Raw genomic sequence first — 23341 nt, forward strand, 5'->3', positions numbered from 1 at the left:
CCAATACCAATATATTGGCTGATATATAAAGAAAAATCATTGACAAATATTCCCAAAATGGCATTAGCTACATTGCAGTATCGGATTCACACTGAGGAAAATAACATTCTGAGATTTTGAGAATAAAGTCCTAATTTAACGAGAAAGAAGTCATTATATAACAAGAATAAAGTCATTATCTTATATAATTTTATTAGAATAAAAAAAAATTGGGGGGGGTAAGCAGCAAGGAGAACTCGTGCTCGTTGGATTTCCACTTGAAGCAATCTCATTGTTTCTTGAGAAACTGTTCTGTTTGTCAGTAATTCCCCCTGCAGTCAAAGTGATGAAAAAAACAACAATATTAACCTTTAATCTGCTTTGGCATCCATTAATCTGTGCTAACGTCATATTGTAAGATTAATCTGAGGAAAGAGTAACAACCCAATATAATTTGAGAAAAAGCCCTGATTTATATGATTTGTAATAAACCTTAGTGGGCGGCCCATGACACACTCAAACTCTAGGCCAAATCAATATTTGGAGTGTACACAGAGTACTATCCTATCGTGAGTCACAACACCGCAATCATGCACGTACACTTACACAAACAGCCACACAACTCATTTTAGACGTCATGTTGTAAGGACCACAACTGTACTGAGTGAAAGCCCGGCTCTCAGATTTTTAGTTTGGACGCAACAACTTGGAGAAGCAATATGACTTTTTCTGGTCTATCAGTTCTTGTTCTTGCTTCATTCGGCTTCTTTTCTGTCTGCAGCAGGTCGGTAGGTAAGTTCAAAAGAGGTAAACATCTGTGTTATGTTGAACACGTGTACAATGACTATCATGAGTTAACTAATAATGATAATAACATTATTTCTATATCACATTTCAAATCAGCTGTTACAAAGTGTTTCATAAATTGGACAATTAACAAACAAGGTAACAAAACATCAAAGACAAGAAGAAAATTAAAGTCATTTAAACACTAATTATTTAATACAAAATCTAAAATCAAAGACAGCAGATAAAGTCATACAACATGATTTAAAAATAATAGCAATAGAAAAGACAAAAAAATAAACAAATAATAGAAAAAACTGTGTCAACTGTGCCAAAGACATTTGAGGGGCTGTCAAAAGCCCTTCTTCTTTCTACAACCCATAATGCGATTCAGTGTAACTGTTATTTGAAGGAACTAAAGAGTTTGTTCACTGGCTCATGAACGTACTTCACTGTTACCTTCATATCAGGTGTCCACCTACGGAACATGGACAGTTTCATTCGCGCTGTGCAGCAGGTTGAGGACTTTGACCCTGGCCTGTCCCCTCTGGCTTTGGTCAGGGCCCTGCGGAGGACAGCTGGCCATGATGATGCAATGACCGTCCATTTCCTGGGTGCGTCAAATAATCTCAGTGATGCTGAGGTCTTGGAGACAGCCATCCTCAACGCCTCGTCTTTCAGCTTTTTTGACAAGGCCATCCACCACATTGTGACGGACTATGGAGAGGAACGTGGGGTGGTTCTAGCTCCAGACGGCACCACAGTCGCACTTGCTCCGTTACTGCGGGGAATCGAGTCAGGACTGAAAGCAAAGATTGAGGGGAAGCCAGCCGATAGCATCTTCCCTCTTACCTTGGCCAGGACACTTGGTCTGTCCTTCCTCAGCCTCCAGGACTTTCCAACACGTTATCGCATGGGGCCGGGTGGGTGCTGGGACAATGTGGAGCACCCTCAGGTGTTCAAGCTGTCTCGGCTTCCCACTCTGGCCACTGATGCTATGATTAATGGTGGCATGGATGGAGCTGTACTGGGCATGGACCTCAGCAATCAAAGTGAATCTGAAAAGCCGAAGGCCCTCAGTGAGATCTTGAAAGGATACTATAGTTTTACTTTGCATGAGGGGCAGGGCCTTGATGCTGTGACCAGGCACATTAGTCCGAGGCGACGGGAGATATCTAGATCCCTTCTGGAGCCACTTGATCTCCACAGCCAGGTGATGGAGACACTGGCATTGGTCTGGAAGCTGGAGAAGACAGAATGGATTGCTTGGGACACTGGAGTGGGGCAGGCAGTGAGGGATGGATTGCAGGCATTTGTTCACATATTCTGGGGTAAGTGATCACAAAAGTATACTTGACTGCAGTGTAGGGCTGAAACCAAGGTCTATAAAATGGTAGCAAATTGTGAAAATTGTCCACATTTGAGAAGGTGGAGCCAGTTTATTTATTTAATAATTATTTTGTCATTAAACTAATCGATTAATTGACTTATATTGATGCAGCTGGAGAACATAAGTCCATAGAATGATTAAAGAACCAAATGTAAAATAGTCGTTTTGTTATTATTCAAAACTGTATTGTCATTGTCTATGGTGACTTGATTTTTTAGCCTGCTACAATTTCAAACTGAAAACATAACAATAAATCAGTTGATGCTTTAAAAAATATATTTTTACATAAATATGTTATAAAACTTTTTGATTATCATCCCCTTTACAGGGAGCACATCAGTTTGTAGTAAGACACCCAGAACACTTCTATCTGTGGCAAGATGCCGAGTTAAACCACCAGAGGTCAGCAGTGTCTTAACCATCATCCTCTCTCCTCCTCTCCTCAGACTGCCCTCAAATCATCTCCCGTTGTCAGTGGGGGGCAAAATCTTACCAGGATACCCCCATCCCGCTGTCTTTGCCTCTCCACTTCCTGTATGTGCACCACACCTACGAGCCATCCTCACCCTGTCTGTCCTTCCCACAGTGCTCTCGTAACATGAGAGCCATGCAGAGGTTCCACCAGGAGGACCGCGGCTGGAGCGACATCGGATACAAGTAACCCAAAGAAATACATAGCTGATTGATTGATTGGTAGATAGTTAGGTAGGTAGGTAGGTAGGTAGGTAGGTAGGTAGGTAAATAGGTTGGTACGTAGGTAGGTAGGTAGGTAGGTAAGTAAGTAAATAGGTTGGTAGGTGTGTAGGTAGGTAGGTAGGTAGGTAGGTAGGTAGGTAGGTAGGTAGGTAGGTAGGTAAATAGGTTGGTATGTAGGTAGGTAGGTAGGTAGGTAGGTAGGTAGGTAGGTAGGTAGGTAGGTAGGTATAGGTAGGTAGGTAGGTAAATAGGTTGGTATGTAGGTAGGTAGGTAGGTAGGTAGGTAGGTAGGTAGGTAGGTAGGTAAATAGGTTGGTACGTAGGTAGGTAGGTAGGTAAATAGGTTGGTACGTAGGTAGGTAGGTAGGTAGGTAAGTAAGTAAATAGGTTGGTAGGTGTGTAGGTAGGTAGGTAGGTAGGTAGGTAGGTAGGTAGGTAGGTAGGTAAATAGGTTGGTACGTAGGTAGGTAGGTAGGTAGGTAGGTAGGTAGGTAGGTAGGTAGGTAGGTAGGTTGGTTGATACACCTGGAGAAAGAAAGGCAATTACTCCAGCTTACCATTAAAACTAGAAAAAGGGGGAACCAGCCTGCTCTGATTTAACTCTAATGCTGCTGATTAACTTACATTCATGCACCTATGCATGTTGTCGCATGTATTGTACATTAAAATGTATTTGCATGACTGAATATTTATAACATTTGTCTCTAAACATCACATTCTCATTATTTTTGCATAAATGTTGCTGAGCTTACTTTTGTATTGTGTTTTGTATTTGTATTGTGCGGCACTGTCTCTGTGCCCTCAGCTTTGTGGTGGGCTCTGACGGCTACGTCTATGAAGGCAGAGGCTGGACATACCTCGGCACTCACACCAGGGGCCACAATAGCCTCGGGTATGGGGTGTCAATCATTGGTAACTACACTGCCACCCTTCCCTCTCGTCACGCCATGGACCTCTTGCGCCATCGTCTGGTCCGTTGTGCAGTAAATGGAGGAGGACTGTCTGCCAACTTCACCATCCATGGCCACAGGCAGGTGGTAAACACCTCCTGTCCTGGAGACGCCTTCTTCTCTGAAATAAGAAGCTGGGAACACTTCAGGGTCTGACAGGAGGCCCACTGCCACTTTAGTCATCTTACACATCATCACATTAGCAATGCTTTGTTAACTGTTTGATTTAGCTAACTTTTGAAATTGTTTCACTACATGAAATGGACATTTAATCCTCCACACTTTGGACTAATTGATCATTTTAATGAAGATGAGTTCAGATCCATCTATTCCAGTGCAGGATTAATAAAAATCAAATGGATCTCCCTGCTCATACTCACATGTGGGGCACCAATGATATAATAGTGATTCTAAGGCACTGACCTCAGGACTAAGATGAATTTACATCCAACACACATCGAATGTACTGAGATCCTCAGGATGTAAGGTGAGGTGAACCTCTTGATTCAACAGCCGTCACTATTTAAAGCTTTGAGTTTTTGCATCATGGTGAGTAATACGAGACATATATGTTTTTTTTCCCCGAGGCAAACAAAGCATAAATAGCTGGATTTCTGATGTACTGCTAACTGGAGGTTTTAAGAACCTTTCAGTTGATCGATGTCATGAATCATCAGGGATGTATTCATGTAAAATCATCTTTTTTCTCCTCCAATAAAGAGTCTGCCACGTGTAATAAAAGAGATTGTTTTGGTCATTTGCACCTTCCATCAAAAAGGGCGGGTTGTCAGTGTAAGTGCATAATGAAAGAAATTCCGTTGCTTTACTGCCCTTAAGCAATAAACCTACTGAGCGCCCTTCAGTGCTGGATCATCTCTATGGGTGTGTTCCACTGAATCAGCATCAGTGTTACAACAACCAATCAAAACGCAAACTGACCTAAATGTTGCACAATAGTTTAGCCTATAGCTGACCCACGTGACCTTACAAACAGACACAGAAAAACCTGTTTACTCTGCAGAGTTCACTGTAACATGGGTGGATGCAGCAGATTAAGTATAAAACCACGTAGTTCAACAAGAGAGGTCAGCTTTATTTTTTTTTTTTTGACTCAAACAGCCTCTGGCTCCAACTCAAGACAAAAAACTTCATATGACGTGTTTGATTATATATGTCAACATGGTGCATAAGAAAGAAAGTGAGAGCTAAGTGATTTTTTACAGCAATATTTTTGTTATATATATATGCAAAAAAATGTTAAACACTCACATCCAGTATGATGTATGATATGATTATGGGTAAATAATCAAATATAGGCCTAAAAAATCTGCCTGACACGTTTAGTTATTTTAAAAACAATAATAAAACATAGAAAATATGAAAATCATTAAAGTATGGACACTGGACAATTTTTATGATGGGGTTCTGTTCCTTTGATTCAGCCAGACTCTACGTCTGACGCATCTAGGCCTTTCCAAAACAAAATACACATGCTCCATGTTTTTTTTCTCCACGTTTTTTACTAGGGATGTACTGTTCTGTCTAATAGAGATATTCTAATGGGCTTCATGTCATTCACAGCTCCCTAAAATTCTGCTAGACATGTTTCACATCCAGGAAAACTTTAGAATCAGATGACTGAGCAGGATATGTGAGGGCATATGTGTGTGTGTTGTATTTGTACCCTTTCGAACCTCTTGTACTTTGTACCGGTTCACACCCATAGACTCACACCCTGTACTGTCTTGTGTCCCCTCTGGTTCTGTTTTTTATTCTGTTCCTGTTACCTGCATGTCGGAAATGTTGCTTTCTCAAGTGCTGAAGACAAAATAGAAATAATGGAGGATATATATAATGGAGGATATATATATATATATATATATATATATATGTATATATGTATATATATGAACCCCAAAGTGAACTCATAACGATACTGAAAATGAAAGTTCGGGCTTCTCCCCTGAGGTCTGAAGTTTCAAAAAATAACATGTTTACCACCAATGAAATTACACTCAGACAGAAAGTGAAGGTGATGACTTCAGATAGTGTTGATGCGAAAATACTGAACATGCTTGCTGCAGTTTTGAGTATCTGACCATCAACATGATACATCATAATATAATATATATAGCGTACTATAGTAATATAGTTAGTAATATAGATATGTAGAACCAAAGAGGACAAAAGTATAACATTGTCTGACCTTTCTAAAATTGGAGTGAGGTATAATTATCCTCACTTAGGTAATTAGAAGACAACAAGAAGAAAACAGAAACTGAAAATGTTAAATCCTCTACAGAGCTGTGTGTGTGTGTGTGTGTGTGTGTGTGTGTGTGTGTGTGTGTGTTATTATCAAAACTTCACATGCATCAAATAAGAGGGAGTTCACTGGTGGATGAACGGCATGCATCATGCATCACATGCTTCACGACAGAGGCATTAACTGCTCAGCCTGAACTCAGCCAAGTTAAACAGTGAAACTGAAAGTATACAGATTCATATATATATATATATATAGCTTCTCTGCTTAGTTCAACACCACAGACAGAACAGACGGTACCAAACCTCCCACATTCCAGCGTCAACAGGACCATCAGAGGAGTAACAAGAACAATGGGTGAGTTGTTTTACTGCTCATTTAACTTTCTGAGATAGAAATATTTATACTACACCTGATTTCTAAAGCTTACCTAAAGCTCTGTATAAATGAAGGTGTATTATACATATTTTATATAAATGATTTCCTGTTGTAGTGGCCGTTTTACTTCGTTCCACATTACCAAAGGTTTGTTAAGTCTGACTCGTGTCCAACAAATATACTTCGCCTTGTTGTGAACACCCAATGTCGACACACTTCCAGGAGGCAGGTACATCTTGAAAGGGTTTATTTTCCAGTTCCAGCACAATTTTACAGACACACCTTATATCGATCCTTATTGCTTATTGCGATCCACTCCTCAGACTTCGCACTCACCACGATGTTCATGCGGTCAATAACAACAACACGCATGTGCACTGAGCTGCATTACGGCATCCTCAACGGTCGCAAACAACAAGCCGCAAACAGCACCCAAAACAGAATATAATTAAATACAGCAGACACACTATACAAAATATATTTTAACTGTATAAAAATAAAACTACAAACCTGGATAATTTAAGAACATATCAAACCAACATTAATATGTATTTACACACAGGCAGGCTGCATGGTGGCTCTTACACCTGTTTTTAATTGATTATTATTAAAGGGGACATAGCATGCCCATTTTACCACAAGTTGATATGGTTCCTTGGGGTCTTAATGAAATGTCTGTAACATACTTTGGTCAAAATACCACAAGGATCATTTAAAACAGCACCCTTTTTTCCCTATCTAAAACAGCCCTCCACAGAGTGACCTGTTTTGAGTGCCTGTTCCTTTAAATGCTAATGAGCCAGCTCCCCCCCCCCCCCCTCTCCCCCCATGATTTTAAACAATATAAATTACATATTTTATATGATATAAATTATCAAATATGCATCCCATACTTTGTATTCCCCTTCTGTTGTCCTGGAGTTTTAATTTTCCCAATCACATAATTAAATGTCCCCCTCTGCCCATCCACTACAAGCACACAAGGGGACGAAAAACCCAGGAAGACACAAAACCCAGGAAGCTCAATCGAGTCGCTCAAGCATGACGTTTCTGACTTAGAGGAACCATAACAAAACGCGCGAGTGTTTTTTTCCCAGAGTTTTTGGGTTGGTAGACATGCCAGATACCCACATTAACCTGTAGAAGCACTAACAAAGTGGAATTTGCATGCTATGTCCCCTTTAAACAAGCCTCTTTTATTTCTAGTGTTGTAGCTTTGCCATTGTTGTGGCTCTCCTTTGTGACAATGTGTTGGATATGTGACTGAAAAATATAACCTAATAAAAACTGAACATGTGCAGGTTATGGAAACATCAGATCGGTTCAGACCAGTGGAGCTTCAGGGCAAACTGCTCAGCAGGACCGGCTGGGATACTCAGGTAAATCACTGCAGTGGAGAAACACACCCGGCTGATTCGATCACCAATTGGAGAAAAAGGAAAACAGGAAAAAATCTAAACCATTGCACTGACAGGCCAACAGGTGTCTTTGTTGCTTGGATGCAATAATCAAGTGGGTTTTTTTCTCTCTACAAGGTGTACGTGCATCACACACAATGGCACAGACGGACAGTGGCAGAATGAGTCAGTACAAGTCCACAATCATCAGAGTCGGACAGAGACACGGAGTCGATCCGGCTCTCATTGCTGCCATCATCTCGAGAGAGTCCAGGGCCGGAAATGCACTGAAAGACGGCTGGGGAGACTGGAACCCACAGAGAAATGCGTACAACGCCTGGGGACTGATGCAGGTTATAACAGCTACTACGGTTTTACACACGTCCTCCTAGTAGAGCTTCATATTACAATACAATAACATGTTTTCTCTAGGTTGATGTTAATCCCAATGGAGGTGGACACACTGCTGTAGGTGGATGGGACAGTGAGGAACACCTCAACCAAGGCACTGGGATCTTGGTTGATTTTATTGACCGAATCAGCAAAAAGTTTCCTGGCTGGAGCAGAGAGCAGAAGCTGAAAGGTTCGTTTCACAGAATTTGTGGAATTGTACTTTGACTTCGCTCTTGGTTTAACTTTGTTTTCATGTATGTTTGTGTCTGCAGGAGGGATAGCAGCCTACAACCAGGGGGATGGGAATGTGCATTCCTATAATGAAGTGGATGAACACACAACAGGTGGAGACTACTCCAATGACGTCACAGCCAGAGCTCAGTGGTACAAAGACCATGGGTACTGAAGCTGAAGAGTCTCCTGCAAGTCATCAATGAAACATCATATTGTGTGTACTGTGTCAAAACCTGGGCTAAATAAACATGATGCAAAGAGAAACTACAATGCCTGTGTCTCATTGTGATCATTTGTGGAACAGTAATTGAGATTCAGGATTTAGATCAGAGGTTCCCAATCTTTCCAGCCCCCCCTCAAAATATCGATGCCAGAGACTCAGGACCCCAGTTATTGCAGACGATATCGACTAGAGCTGGTTGGCAGTAAAGTAAAAATCTCTGTGCACATTTATGATGCTATAAATCAACCTGCTGCACCTGACACTATAAAATATGCCATTTTTAATTGGATGTAATATGTATTTGAGTTATGGAAATCATTTCCTGACCCCTCTTCTGGGGGTCACTCCCTAAGGGTGCCGTGGTTTGGAATGGCTGATTTTGATAATTTACACCATTCTGATATCTTTGTTTCAAAGGTCTGTGTTAACATCGTGTGTGCGCCTTCCCTCAGACAGAAGCTGGAAAAAGATTTCCCCTTCATCTCCCTTCCTTTACCTGCTTAGTTCGGCTCAGTTGCTGGACCCCTATTGTATCGTGATTGTGCTATTTGATCCCAGACACTCAACAACGGAGCCAAGATAGCCTCATATTGTTGATCTTCCATGACTTCATATGATACCAAATACATAAAAAGGTCTGTCCTAAGGCATTTATTAATGTCTGACTCATAAAAAACAGTGAAATTCCTGTAATAATCAATGTGATACTTTTTCAATTCCATTCTTCGAGCCTTCAGTGGCTGACAATCACCATTTTCTCAGCTCTTGACGTGCTGCTAAATAAAAAAAATCACCAACATCCTTGTATATAAATAGCAAACAGAAACAGAGAACAGTAGCACAACTACATTTTTTACAAGTGAACAAGTAAGTTAACCAAGCTTTGTTTGAAATAATCTCCCACCACTGTGCTGGATAATGTGAGCAGGGTAAGAACAGCTTGACTTCACAAATACAACAAAGTCAGTGGCTTCCTGTCCTGAAGGCGCTCCCACTGCTTATAGGAGGAGGCTGGAGACTGAGTCAGTGGTAGGTGCAGTGGAGCTCCTGGTGCTGCCGCAGCTCCACTCTGTGCTGGAAGCTGTAGGGGCAGCGGGGGCAGCGGTGGGGACGGTCGTCCCTGTGCTTGCGGCTGTGGGTGATGAGGTTGGAGCTCTGGCTGAACGCCTTCCCACATATCTCACACACGTGGGGCTTCTCTCCTGGGACAAGAATACACAGGATATTTAAACTGCAGAGCACTTGATGAAATGATACGACCTTATGTGGAATTCTGTACCCAGTTCTTTTAAAGTCATTTCACATCGATAGATCATCAGATCTGTCCAAGTTACTGAAAGCCAGCAATACTGGCTGCAGTTTTTAGATTAGATTCAACTTTATTGTCATTGTGCAGAGTACAAGTGCAACGTCAATGGGATGATTGGAAAAACTCTTGTAAGCATGAATGCTGATTATCTTGTGGTCTTAAGTCAAAGTTGCGCAAGTTCCCAGCAGCTTCCTATTACATAGTTCTGTGTACGATGTGGAATGTGATATTTACGGCAATGTTCTAGTGCTGTGTTGATATGTAGAACCAAAGAGGACAAAAGTATAACATTGTCTGACCTTTCTAAAAATCCTCTTGATGTTAGTAATACGGTAAAACATCCTTACAGATCAAATGACAGATGAGGATGCATGCACAAGCAAATATTCTTCTGTGCAGGATTAGTAAGTGTAAAGATATCTCTGTTCAGAGCACACCTCTCTATACTACCTCCTTGTGGTCAAACTACAAAAGAGCAAGCTTAAAGCAAGTTGAAGTTGCTCATAATGATGCTATGAGAGTATTACTGAAGATACCTAGATGTTCCTGTGCGAGTGAAGGAGTCTCTACTTTACAATCTACCTCTGAGAAATCTCATGTATATCTATTTGCCGGGTACATGACATACCTCGTTTACCGGTAGTTGAGTTACTTACATTATACTTATATTGTACATGCCGTACATCTTGATATTACTTGTTACAGATTAAGTATAAAACCACGTCGTTCAACAAGAGAGCTCAGCTTTATGACTCAAACAGCCTGTGGCTCCAGCTCAAGACAAAAAACTTCATATGACGTGTTCGATTATATATGTCAACATGGTGCATAAGAAAGAAAGTGAGAGCTAAGTGATTTTTTACAGCAATATTTTTGTTATATATATATATGCAAACATTTTTTAAACACTCACATCCAGTATGATGTATGATATGATTATGGGTAAATAATCAAATATAGGCCTAAAAAATCTGCCTGACATGTTTAGTTATTTTAAAACAATAATAAAACATAGAAAATATGAAAATCATTAAAGTATGGACACTGGACAATTTTTATGATGGGGTTCTGTTCCTTTGATTCAGCCAGACTCTATGTCTGATGCATCTAGGCCTTTCCAAAACAAAATACACATGCTCCACGTTTTTTACTAGGGATGTACTGTTCTGTCTAATAGAAATATTCTAATAGGCTTCATGTCATTCACAGCACAAAATTCTGCTAGACATGTTTCACATCCAGGAAAACTTTAGAATCAGATGACTGAGCAGGATATGTGAGGGCATATGTGTGTGTGTTGTATTTGTACCCTTTCGAACCTCTTGTACTTTGTACCGGTTCACACCCATAGACTCACACCCTGTTTTCTCAAGTGCTGAAGACAAAATAGAAATAATGGAGGATATATATAATGGAGGATATATATATATATATATGTATATATATGAACCCCAAAGTGAACTCATAACGATACTGAAAATGAAAGTTCGGGCTTCTCCCCTGAGGTCTGAAGTTTCAAAAAATAACATGTTTACCACCAATGAAATTACACTCAGACAGAAAGTGAAGGTGATGACTTCAGATAGTGTTGATGCGAAAATACTGAACATGCTTGCTGCAGTTTTGAGTATCTGACCATCAACATGATATATCATAATATAATATATATAGCGTACTATAGTAATATAGTTAGTAATATAGATATGTAGAACCAAAGAGGACAAAAGTATAACATTGTCTTAACCTATAACCTTTCTAAAATTGGAGTGAGGTATAATTATCCTCACTTAGGTAATTAGAAGACAACAAGAAGAAAACAGAAACTGAAAATGTTAAATCCTCTACAGAGCTGTGTGTGTGTGCGTGTGTGTGTGTGTGTGTGTGTGTGTGTGTGTGTGTGTGTGTGTGTGTGTGCGTGTGTGTGTGTGTGTGTGTGTGTGTGTGTGTGTTATTATCAAAACTTCACATGCATCAAATAAGAGGGAGTTCCCTGGTGGATGAATGGCATGCATCATGCATCACATGCTTCACGACAGAGGCATTAACTGCTCAGCCTGAACTCAGCCAAGTTAAACAGTGAAACTGAAAGTATACAGATTCATATATATATATATAGCTTCTCTGCTTAGTTCAACACCACAGACAGAACAGACGGTACCAAACCTCCCACATTCCAGCGTCAACAGGACCATCAGAGGAGTAACAAGAACAATGGGTGAGTTGTTTTACTGCTCATTTAACTTTCTGAGATAGAAATATTTATACTACACCTGATTTCTAAAGCTTACCTAAAGCTCTGTATAAATGAAGGTGTATTATACATATTTTATATAAATGATTTCCTGTTGTAGTGGCCGTTTTACTTCGTTCCACATTACCAAAGGTTTGTTAAGTCTGACTCGTGTCCAACAAATATACTTTGCCTTGTTGTGAACACCCAATGTTGACACACTTCCAGGAGGCAGGTACATCTTGAAAGGGTTTATTTTCCAGTTCCAGCACAATTTTACAGACACACCTTATATCGATCCTTATTGCTTATTGCGATCCACTCCTCAGACTTCGCACTCACCACGATGTTCATGCGGTCAATAACAACAACACGCATGTGCACTGAGCTGCATTACGGCATCCTCAACGGTCGCAAACAACAAGCCGCAAACAGCACCCAAAACAGAATATAATTAAATACAGCAGACACACTATACAAAATATATTTTAACTGTATAAAAATAAAACTACAAACCTGGATAATTTAAGAACATATCAAACCAACATTAATATGTATTTACACACAGGCAGGCTGCATGGTGGCTCTTACACCTGTTTTTAATTGATTATTATTAAAGGGGACATAGCATGCCCATTTTACCACAAGTTGATATGGTTCCTTGGGGTCTTAATGAAATGTCTGTAACATACTTTGGTCAAAATACCACAAGGATCATTTAAAACAGCACCCTTTTTTCCCTATCTAAAACAGCCCTCCACAGAGTGACCTGTTTTGAGTGCCTGTTCCTTTAAATGCTAATTAGCCAGCTCCCCCCCCCCCCCCCTCTCCCCCCATGATTTTAAACAATATAAATTACATATTTTATATGATATAAATTATCAAATATGCATCCCATACTTTGTATTCCCCTTCTGTTGTCCTGGAGTTTTAATTTTCCCAATCACATAATTAAATGTCCCCCTCTGCCCATCCACTACAAGCACACAAGGGGACGAAAAACCCAGGAAGACACAAAACCCAGGAAGCTCAATCGAGTCGCTCAAGCATGACGTTTCTGACTTAGAGGAACCATAACAAAACGCGCGAGTGTTTTTTTCCCAGAGTTTTTGGGTTGGTAGACATACCAGATACCCACATTAACCTGTAGAAGCACTAACAAAGTGGAATTTGCATGCTATGTCCCCTTTAAACAAGCCTCTTTTATTTCTAGTGTTGTAGCTTTGCCATTGTTGTGGCTCTCCTTTGTGACAATGTGTTGGATATGTGACTGAAAAATATAACCTAATAAAAACTGAACATGTGCAGGTTATGGAAACATCAGATCGGTTCAGACCAGTGGAGCTTCAGGGCAAACTGCTCAGCAGGACCGGCTGGGATACTCAGGTAAATCACTACAGTGGAGAAACACACCCGGCTGATTCGATCACCAATTGGAGAAAAAGGAAAACAGGAAAAAATCTAAACCATTGCACTGACAGGCCAACAGGTGTCTTTGTTGCTTGGATGCAATAATCAAGTGGGTTTTTTTCTCTCTACAAGGTGTACGTGCATCACACACAATGGCACAGACGGACAGTGGCAGAATGAGTCAGTACAAGTCTACAATCATCAGAGTCGGACAGAGACACGGAGTCGATCCGGCTCTCATTGCTGCCATCATCTCGAGAGAGTCCAGGGCCGGAAATGCACTGAAAGACGGCTGGGGAGACTGGAACCCACAGAGAAATGCGTACAACGCCTGGGGACTGATGCAGGTTATAACAACTACTACGGTTTTACACACGTCCTCCTAGTAGAGCTTCATATTACAATACAATAACATGTTTTCTCTAGGTTGATGTTAATCCCAATGGAGGTGGACACACTGCTGTAGGTGGATGGGACAGTGAGGAACACCTCAACCAAGGCACTGGGATCTTGGTTGATTTTATTGACCGAATCAGCAAAAAGTTTCCTGGCTGGAGCAGAGAGCAGAAGCTGAAAGGTTCGTTTCACAGAATTTGTGGAATTGTACTTTGACTTCGCTCTTGGTTTAACTTTGTTTTCATGTATGTTTGTGTCTGCAGGAGGGATAGCAGCCTACAACCAGGGGGATGGGAGTGTGCATTCCTATAATGAAGTGGATAGACACACAACAGGTGGAGACTACTCCAATGACGTCACAGCCAGAGCTCAGTGGTACAAAGACCATGGGTACTGAAGCTGAAGAGTCTCCTGCAAGTCATCAATGAAACATCATATTGTGTGTACTGTGTCAAAACCTGGGCTAAATAAACATGATGCAAAGAGAAACTACAATGCCTGTGTCTCATTGTGATCATTTGTGGAACAGTAATTGAGATTCAGGATTTAGATCAGAGGTTCCCAATCTTTCCAGCCCCCCCTCAAAATATCGATGCCAGAGACTCAGGACCCCAGTTATTGCAGACGATATCGACTAGAGCTGGTTGGCAGTAAAGTAAAAATCTCTGTGCACATTTATGATGCTATAAATCAACCTGCTGCACCTGACACTATAAAATATGCCATTTTTAATTGGATGTAATATGTATTTGAGTTATGGAAATCATTTCCTGACCCCTCCTCTGTGGGTCACTCCCTAAGGGTGCCGTGGTTTGGAATGGCTGATTTTGATAATTTACACCATTCTGATATCTTTGTTTCAAAGGTCTGTGTTAACATCGTGTGTGCGCCTTCCCTCAGACAGAAGCTGGAAAAAGATTTCCCCTTCATCTCCCTTCCTTTACCTGCTTAGTTCGGCTCAGTTGCTGGACCCCTATTGTATCGTGATTGTGCTATTTGATCCCAGACACTCAACAACGGAGCCAAGATAGCCTCATATTGTTGATCTTCCATGACTTCATATGATACCAAATACATAAAAAGGTCTGTCCTAAGGCATTTATTAATGTCTGACTCATAAAAAACAGTGAAATTCCTGTAATAATCAATGTGATACTTTTTCAATTCCATTCTTCGAGCCTTCAGTGGCTGACAATCACCATTTTCTCAGCTCTTGACGTGCTGCTAAATAAAAAAAATCACCAACATCCTTGTATATAAATAGCAAACAGAAACAGAGAACAGTAGCACAACTACATTTTTTACAAGTGAACAAGTAAGTTAACCAAGCTTTGTTTGAAATAATCTCCCACCACTGTGCTGGATAATGTGAGCAGGGTAAGAACAGCTTGACTTCACAAATACAACAAAGTCAGTGGCTTCCTGTCCTGAAGGCGCTCCCACTGCTTATAGGAGGAGGCTGGAGACTGAGTCAGTGGTAGGTGCAGTGGAGCTCCTGGTGCTGCCGCAGCTCCACTCTGTGCTGGAAGCTGTAGGGGCAGCGGGGGCAGCGGTGGGGACGGTCGTCCCTGTGCTTGCGGCTGTGGGTGATGAGGTTGGAGCTCTGGCTGAACGCCTTCCCACATATCTCACACACGTGGGGCTTCTCTCCTGGGACAAGAATACACAGGATATTTAAACTGCAGAGCACTTGATGAAATGATACGACCTTATGTGGAATTCTGTACCCAGTTCTTTTAAATTCATTTCACATCGATAGATCATCAGATCTGTCCAAGTTACTGAAAGCCAGCAATACTGGCTGCAGTTTTTAGATTAGATTCAACTTTATTGTCATCGTGCAGAGTACAAGTACAACGTCAATGGGATGATTGGAAAACTCTTGTAAGCATGAATGCTGATTATCTTGTGGTCTTATGTTAGTAATACGGTAAAACATCATTACAGATCTAATGACAGATGAGGATGCATGCACAAGCAAATATTCTTCTGTGCAGGATTAGTAAGTGTAAAGATGTCTCTGTTCAGAGCACACCTCTCTATACTGCCTCCTTGTGGTCAAACTACAAAAGAGCAAGCTTAAAGCAAGTTGAAGTTGCTCATAATGATGCTATGAGAGTATCACTGAAGAGACCTAGATGTTCCTGTGCGAGTGAAGGAGTCTCTACTTTACAATCTACCTCTGAGAAATCTCATGTATATCTATTTGCCGGGTACATGACATACCTCGTTTACCGGTAGTTGAGTTACTTACATTATACTTATATTGTACATGCCGTACATCTTGATATTACTTGTTTTGTCCAAATGACACATTTTGAAACACAAATATATTTAATCTACATTGACATGAGGAAATCTTTGATTTGAGAGGCTCATATCAATGGGTGTTTGACTTTTTTGCTCAGAAATAACTTTAAGTGATTCCAACATTTTAGGAAATACACATATATGCTGAGAAAAAGATTGATATCACTCTTATATCTAACTAATATATCTAATTTGTTTGGGTCACAGATAATGCTGCTAATTTGAGTTTACATGCAGGGCCGGGCTATGTGTATGCGCTGGAAGCCCTGGTGATGTATAGAGAATGAAGCTGCACTTCTCTTGAATCATTTCATATGAATGACGTCAGCTGTGGACTTTTAAACATATTAAACATAAACCCACCGGTGTGAATGAAGGTGTGTTTCTTCAAGTCAGACTTCTGGTGGAACCTCTTGCCACAGTACTGGCAGGGATACGGCCGTGTGTCTGAGTGTATGAGCAGATGAGTGGAGAGGGTGGAGGAACGCTTGAACACTTTCCCGCACACGGCACAGCCAAACGTCCGCTCCTAGAACAACGGGCAACGTGGTAATGGATTTACGAATGTAGCACATTGTACTTGCCAGGGGTGGATCGGGGGGGGGGGGCACTGGAACATGAAATCTGATTGGCCCATGAAGTACCCCTGTCCTGTCACTTACTAACAATATTAACAATAAATATCACACTTTGTTTAGACTTTATTTTCTGAAGTACACAATGTGCTTGTAAAAGGAACAATTTTCGAATATATTCACTGATGTGTGGTTTTGCTCAAAGCTATAGAGCTAACAGTAATCAAGGAATAACTTAAACGTGCACCTTACTGAATCAGGAACTGTGCATGGATGTCAGACTAATAACTGGCCCCTCTGTGTAAATTGTGGCCCCTTTATTGCCCCTGACCTAGACAAATCCTAGATCTGCCACTGATTCATGCATTAAATTGCCTAAAGATGAAACAGGAAAATACAGCACAAGAGGAAATGATGATGCTGACCTTGCCCCTGCACGGTGACCGCACAGTATTTGTCCTGCTGGACGTGATGTGTGCTGGGGAGAGATGTGCTCTGCTTCCATGACTCCTGCATTCGTGAGTCTTCAGACTGGACACACAGGAAAATATCTGCAGGGAGATTAACACAGGTTTAATGGTGAAAAAGTGAAGGGATGATGGCAGACATCAGCAGAGGATGAGGTGGGAAAAGAAAGATTACATTTCTTTGCACTACAATCTTTTTAGATGCTTTCTGTTTTTTGGCCGCTCTGCATGTTCTGCCTTGTCCCCTTCCTGTGTTTCCTTCCTGTTCATGTGGCGAGATGTGATTGGTTCAGCCTCTTCCCGCCGCACCACCGTGACCACACATCAGACTATACTCACTGAGCTGCTGCAGTATGTAAGGACTAGGTTGAACACTACTACTCTGCCAGAACGTCATCTTCCTTAGTGGTTTTCACACGGCCAACCTCTGCTTCTCCTACTGTTAGTTTGAGATACTCACCTTTGGTGCCTGCCTGCCTGGATCCGTACCTGCTTTGGTTTTACCTGCTTTGTTTTACCTCTGCCTCAGGATCATCTGCAGCCCTTAGCCTCCTCTCAGCCACACTACTCCCTGGATTCCCCTCCTTTCACCTGGACTTATTCCAGAAACCCTATGAACCATTTCTGGAAACAGCTGTACTTCCCCTTTGCCACCAGTTTGCTTTACTGGCTTTCTTTGTTTATAATCCCTTGCACTAGTTTCTGTACAGCACTCATCTCTTGTATTAAACACTTTGTGTTCGTTGTTGTGTTCTGCCCAGTTGGTAAATCCCAACACAATTTGTGCGAGTGTGGACAGCAATGTTTACAGAACCTTAAGGTTTTATCTGACATTTAATGATGACACTCAAAAAATGACATCATGTTTTGAAAGTTTTGGCTTTGGAAAGTGCTACATTTCTTTTTCATTTTGGATGGTTGGATGGCAGATTTGGACTGTGACACCTCAACAACTATTGGATGGATTGCCATGGAATGTGTTGCTCTAACTCACGTCTCCTTTAGAGCAATCAGTCCCTTATGTTTCCCTCTAGCACCACCCTCAGGTCAAACTTTCAATTTGTCCAACACTTTGGTTGATGACCACATAACCTGCAAAAATAACTCCCATCCCTTCCCATCAGCCGCAGCTGTACTTTATATTTGGCAGAAAATTAGCAATAATAACTTAAAACTTTTCTATATAAATCATGAAGCAGTGTCTTAATTCTTCAGTTTTAATTTCTCTCTAAAACAAATAAATATACAGTAATGAGGGATTGATCATACCTTGCTACAGAGTGGACACTCTTGCCTCGGAGCACTGGTCTTGGAGCAGCCTCCGCTCCTGGTCTCCCTCAGGATCAGGGGCTGCTGAGTCAGGTTGCCTAGAACTGCTGAAGATTTGTCAGGATATCCTGAGCTCACATGAGGTTTGGACCAAGAGGCTGGTGTCTGAGCGTTCGAGTCCGCTCTCTCCACAGGGATACAAGTTATCGGGCTAAAAGGCTCAGCAAGTCCACAGTCTGAGAGGAAAGACAGAGAAGATTCTCAAAATGTGGAATCATACACATTTGAATCATTTTCACAATCTCTGTCCTCTCTTCTGCTTTCAAGTCATCTCTGCATGCACTGTATATATCTTTTTTTCCTGTCTCTGGAAACCCTTTGAGACATTCTTCAGAAAAAAGTCCAAAATTATTTATTATTATAAATTAGAATTATGTGATCCAAATACATTTTAATGCATTTATTTAGTAATGCAAGTATAAATTCAATTCAAATTCATTATATAGTGACACATATCTCTGGTCAAACAGATAGACTGGCTCTGTGTAAAAGTAACTAAACACAAGTAAATCCTAGACTGTAAATAAAGATGGACAACACTTCTCCACTTCCTCCTACGAACCAGAAATGAATAGTGTTTCACCTCTTTTTATAACATCAAATAACTAATGGAAACAGAACTCATTAGGAACAGGGAAACTTTCATATCAGTGTGATAAGAGCAACCTAAAATTTAAAGTGTCAGTGTGTAAGATTGAGGTGAAAGGGATCTATTGGCGGAAATTAAGTATAAAATAATCCTGGTGATGTTTTCACTAGTGTGTTTCATCTAAACTATACAAATAGTTGTTTTATTTACCCTAGAATGGTCCCTTTATATTAAAATACTTTATATTTTCATCTGGAGCGAGTCCTCTCTACGGAGGCAGCCATGTTTTTTACAGTAGCTCGGACTGGACAAACTACTCACCTTTTGAGTTGTTATGACAACTGAAGGTTACCACAGGTTCTCTTTCATGTTTGGAAGGGGAGGGTGAGGTGACGGGTATTCAGCTGCAACATGCAATTTCACCACTAGGTGTCACGAAATTCTACACACTGAACCTTTAACAAAAATATATTTGACCTGTACTTTTACTTTTTAGTCTGATCCATGTCCCATCCACTAATGTGGAGGAGCCGGGGTTTATGACCTGTACTGCAGCCAGCCACCAGGTGGCGATTGAGACGCTTTGGCTTTACTTTTGGGGAGCTGTCATATTGTCCATCTTTATTAACAGTCTATTAAAAAACTAAAATGAAGTATCTCTGTCACCCACCATAAGTTGTGGGACTCAGTGGCTGAAGGTGTCCTCTCTCATGTGAGTGAGCGGCAGCAGGAAGGTCTGGCTGCAGTAACGTGATGGACTCTGTGTTATCATTGGGGGTCTCTGTTGTGGAGTCCTTCAGTCTCGTCTCCCAGGAGGACCCCAACTTCTTTTCTAACTGGTTGAATGTCACTGGGGTGGATCTGGGGCTGGGTCTTCCTGCTGCGGGCCGAGGGTGGATCAGCCCTCCTCGCTTCACCAAGAAGGAACGAGGCATCGTTCAGAGGGAAGGAGGACGTGCTCTAGACCAGATATGAAAAGTTATATAGATGGTAAAAAAGAAAAAGAAAAAGAATGACAGTGTTAATGAAGGCATTAAAAATTATCTTTACATTGGCACAGCCTGTTGTTATAGAAAGAAAGCTGAAGAAATTCAAATTTTTCTGAATCTTATTATTTTTATTATTATTATTATTATTATTATCATATGTGGTCTTATTTTTCAGACTCTGATTTTACCTCAAGTTTTAATTACTGGGTTTTATTTCCATCTTATGTTCTACAAATTTTCTACAACTGTTTTTATGTTCATTGTATGTATCCATGTCTTTTATATACATTTTGCATTGTAAATACCTTTTAACGGCATTTTATGTATTAAAGGTGCTATATAAATAAACTTTTATTATTATATCATTATTATTATCATAAAAAACATAATAGTGTTTTTCTCCAAATATTAGTATATACTGTATATGTGCTCTGACGGGCTGTAGCCGAAGGCAGGCAGTACAATGATGAACCAAAGTGTTGCACAAGATGCTTGAGTTGCCCAGACGAGGGCAGCAGAACTGTACATTTGATACTTGGTTTCCTGCTTGAATGTAAATACTGGTTTAACAAACATGATCTGTTAACATGGCCTATTTGGGATTAAAGGCTGCAGAGACTCTGGCAGCTGGAGTCTGAGCGAAACTGACATTGACAACTGACCAAACTGTTACTCGAGAAAAACGGAAACTTTTTGTTAATTTCCTCCACCAAGAAGGTCCTTCGTCTGTAGTCGTTGTTAGTTTGCAGGATTACATCAAATATACTCAACCGATTTCCATGAAATTCTGTGAAGGAGATTATGTTTTCACCTCTGTTCGTTGGTTTGCAGGGTTACGCAAAAACGGATCACTATGAAATGTAGTGGAAGAATACAGCATGCGTCATGGAAGAATGTATTACATATTGGTGTGGATCCAGATCAGGGGGCAGATCCAATAACCTATTTCCACTTTCTTTAACATTGTGAGGTTCGAGGGCATTTTACAACATTTTGGTTGATTTCACAGAGTGAGTGAATCTTGATGAAAAGTTTAAGGGGTTTGGTATCAATGAACGTGTGCAGTTAAGGATCCAAACTAAAATCTGGATTTAGTGAATTTAAATGTGCTCTCAGAACGGTTCTAGGCCTTTTTCAGCTGCTTTTATGGTAACAAATAAAGTCTCGTATGTAACTACCACCAATGTGAAGCTGAGAAACGTAATGTGGCCTTAGGCCTGTTTTAATTGAAGGAGACTCTTGGGCCTTGGCAGAGGTATGTGCTCGCTTTGTGTTATTTTTGAGCCTCCCTAACCCAGGAAGACAGTACATAGAGAAAATGGGTTTCTGCATAATAACACAAAAACATGGTGAATGTAGATAATCTTTCTCTAACTTTCCTGATCCTGGTTACTGAGGCTCAACAATAACACAATGCACACAAAGGGAAAGGGAGTGAAACCGAATTAACAAAATAGACCTAAACCATAACCATCCACACCAGTTATAATGACCGAAGCCGTCACTTCACACATTTTTTAAGAATGTTTGATTTGTTGTTTTTTGTGCACAGACAGCAAAAATACAAGCTCACTTTAAGTCTGTCAAACTGTAAAATGTACTCAACACTTTTAAAAATGCGTATGTGTCAGTATATTAACAAAGAGAAAAGGAGCAGCTTTAGTACAAACAACTGTGTAAATTAAATTGTTTATCTAACAGTACCTAAACAGTTATATACAGGAAGTATATGAACATGGAAAAATGATTGGTTACTCAGGATCACCAAACTAAAATGGTTTGATAATAATAATAGTAAAGATGATGATAATAATAATGTTAATGATAGTAATAATAAATAAACCAAAGCTGCACTGTGTAGCTCTCTGGAAGTGTAAAGATACTGTAGATCAATAGAAGACATTATGATAACTGACTGAGCCAGTTCAGAAATAATCTCACACAACTTGTTATTTAACAAAACCTCAACAAAAAGCGTCACCGGAAAATGGAATGAATAATTTAATCAGAGTTACCAAATTTCACTGTTTTTCAATTAATAATAATAATAATAATAATAATAAATGTATGTGCATATACATAAAGTGAAGACGCACTGTGTAGTTAATGAAGATAGTTTTCAGAAATAAAAGTGTAAAACTTACCAGTTCTCACATTCCTCCGGTGCTTCTTAAAGTCGCACACAACCTTCACGCTGGTAGCTTGACAAAGGTAAGAGACTTTTTCAACTTAAATAAGATGATATGGAACCAGTGTGTCACAAACAGTATGAAGCCAGTCTGTTCTGAGTTGGGCCGTGAGTCGTTGATGTTGAGAGTAATGAGAGTGAAGCAGGATGAGGAAGTGTTTCAGCTCTGACACATCCGAGCCGAAACACTTTAACCATGCTGCCTCCTCCTTACATACAAAGTATACAAACACTACACACTCGTATAGGAACACAGTGTCTGTCCAGCTCCTGCTGCACGCTGTGGAGCTGCTGCAGAAATGCACAAGCTGATCATCAGACTGACCAAGGTAAGGCAGACGTAAGAGGAAGAGGCGACTGTGCTGAAAATTACTCAGAAAGTGTTGACACACTATGCTGACATGGTTGTGTTTCAAAACCAAGACCACTAAGGTCAGGTTTAAAAGAAGCTGTCGGGTGCAACAGCAGATTTCCTCCCACAGTATTGGATGGAAGTATTGATGAGAAAGAGTCAGAGCAAGAGAACATGTGAATACGTTTAGTATGTTTGTAAAATAACTGTGAGAAACCTGAGGATATGTTTCAGTCTCTTTTTCATTGCTTTTATTTGATCTAGTCCATCTTCAATGTTTATATTCTCAGATTTTAATCTTACTCTGCACAAAAATCTACAATAGACACAAAACATAATCTACAAATAGTTACCTACACCAAGGAGATTATGTTTTCACCTCTGTTTGTTGGTTTGCAGGGTTACGCAAAATCGGATCACTATGAAAATTAGTGGAAGAATACGGCATGGGTCATGGAAGAATTTATTACATTTTGGTTTGGAACCAGATCAGGGGGCAGATCTAGAA

General features: G+C 40.5%; 4 protein-coding genes and 1 long non-coding RNA gene across 6 annotated transcripts; 4 read left to right on the plus strand and 1 right to left on the minus strand.

Annotated features, from left to right (window-relative positions):
• The first annotated feature begins 587 nt into the window (after positions 1-587).
• LOC117762309 (N-acetylmuramoyl-L-alanine amidase-like) lies at positions 588-4542 on the plus strand. The gene is made up of 4 exons (XM_034586906.1): positions 588-771; positions 1236-2096; positions 2602-2812; positions 3657-4542. The coding sequence occupies exons 1-4, from the start codon at positions 699-701 to the stop codon at positions 3955-3957; spliced, it is 1446 nt and encodes a 481-aa protein (XP_034442797.1). The 5' UTR covers positions 588-698; the 3' UTR covers positions 3958-4542.
• LOC117762476 lies at positions 2886-3650 on the plus strand. Its single transcript, XR_004614017.1, has 3 exons — positions 2886-2920; positions 2953-3020; positions 3355-3650. It is a non-coding gene; the product is annotated as an uncharacterized LOC117762476 (long non-coding RNA).
• Positions 4543-6316: 1774 nt separating the features above from the next.
• On the plus strand, positions 6317-8736 carry LOC117762444 (lysozyme g-like). The gene is made up of 5 exons (XM_034586917.1): positions 6317-6421; positions 7744-7821; positions 7978-8192; positions 8272-8422; positions 8505-8736. Exons 1-5 carry the CDS (start codon positions 6418-6420, stop codon positions 8636-8638), a joined length of 582 nt encoding a protein of 193 aa, XP_034442808.1. The 5' UTR covers positions 6317-6417; the 3' UTR covers positions 8639-8736.
• Positions 8737-12073: 3337 nt separating this feature from the next.
• On the plus strand, positions 12074-14529 carry LOC117762460 (lysozyme g-like). Its single transcript, XM_034586918.1, has 5 exons — positions 12074-12213; positions 13537-13614; positions 13771-13985; positions 14065-14215; positions 14298-14529. Exons 1-5 carry the CDS (start codon positions 12210-12212, stop codon positions 14429-14431), a joined length of 582 nt encoding a protein of 193 aa, XP_034442809.1. The 5' UTR covers positions 12074-12209; the 3' UTR covers positions 14432-14529.
• Positions 14530-15425: 896 nt separating this feature from the next.
• Positions 15426-22783, minus strand: LOC117762418 (zinc finger protein Gfi-1b-like). Of its 2 annotated transcripts, XM_034586916.1 has the most exons (7): positions 22438-22783; positions 19975-20264; positions 18869-18891; positions 18656-18790; positions 17345-17470; positions 16708-16873; positions 15426-15684 (listed from the first exon to the last, which is right to left on the minus strand). In XM_034586916.1, exons 2-7 carry the CDS (start codon positions 20237-20239, stop codon positions 15506-15508), a joined length of 894 nt encoding a protein of 297 aa, XP_034442807.1. In that variant the 5' UTR covers positions 20240-20264; positions 22438-22783; the 3' UTR covers positions 15426-15505. The 2 variants fall into 2 exon arrangements, with proteins under 2 accessions (XP_034442807.1, XP_034442806.1); XM_034586915.1 differs by having other exon boundaries at positions 18656-18891.
• Between the last annotated feature and the right edge of the window lie 558 nt (positions 22784-23341).

The sequence above is a fragment of the Hippoglossus hippoglossus genome, chromosome 1, assembly GCF_009819705.1.
Source record: "Hippoglossus hippoglossus isolate fHipHip1 chromosome 1, fHipHip1.pri, whole genome shotgun sequence".
NCBI classification, from domain to species: Eukaryota; Metazoa; Chordata; class Actinopteri; order Pleuronectiformes; family Pleuronectidae; genus Hippoglossus; species Hippoglossus hippoglossus.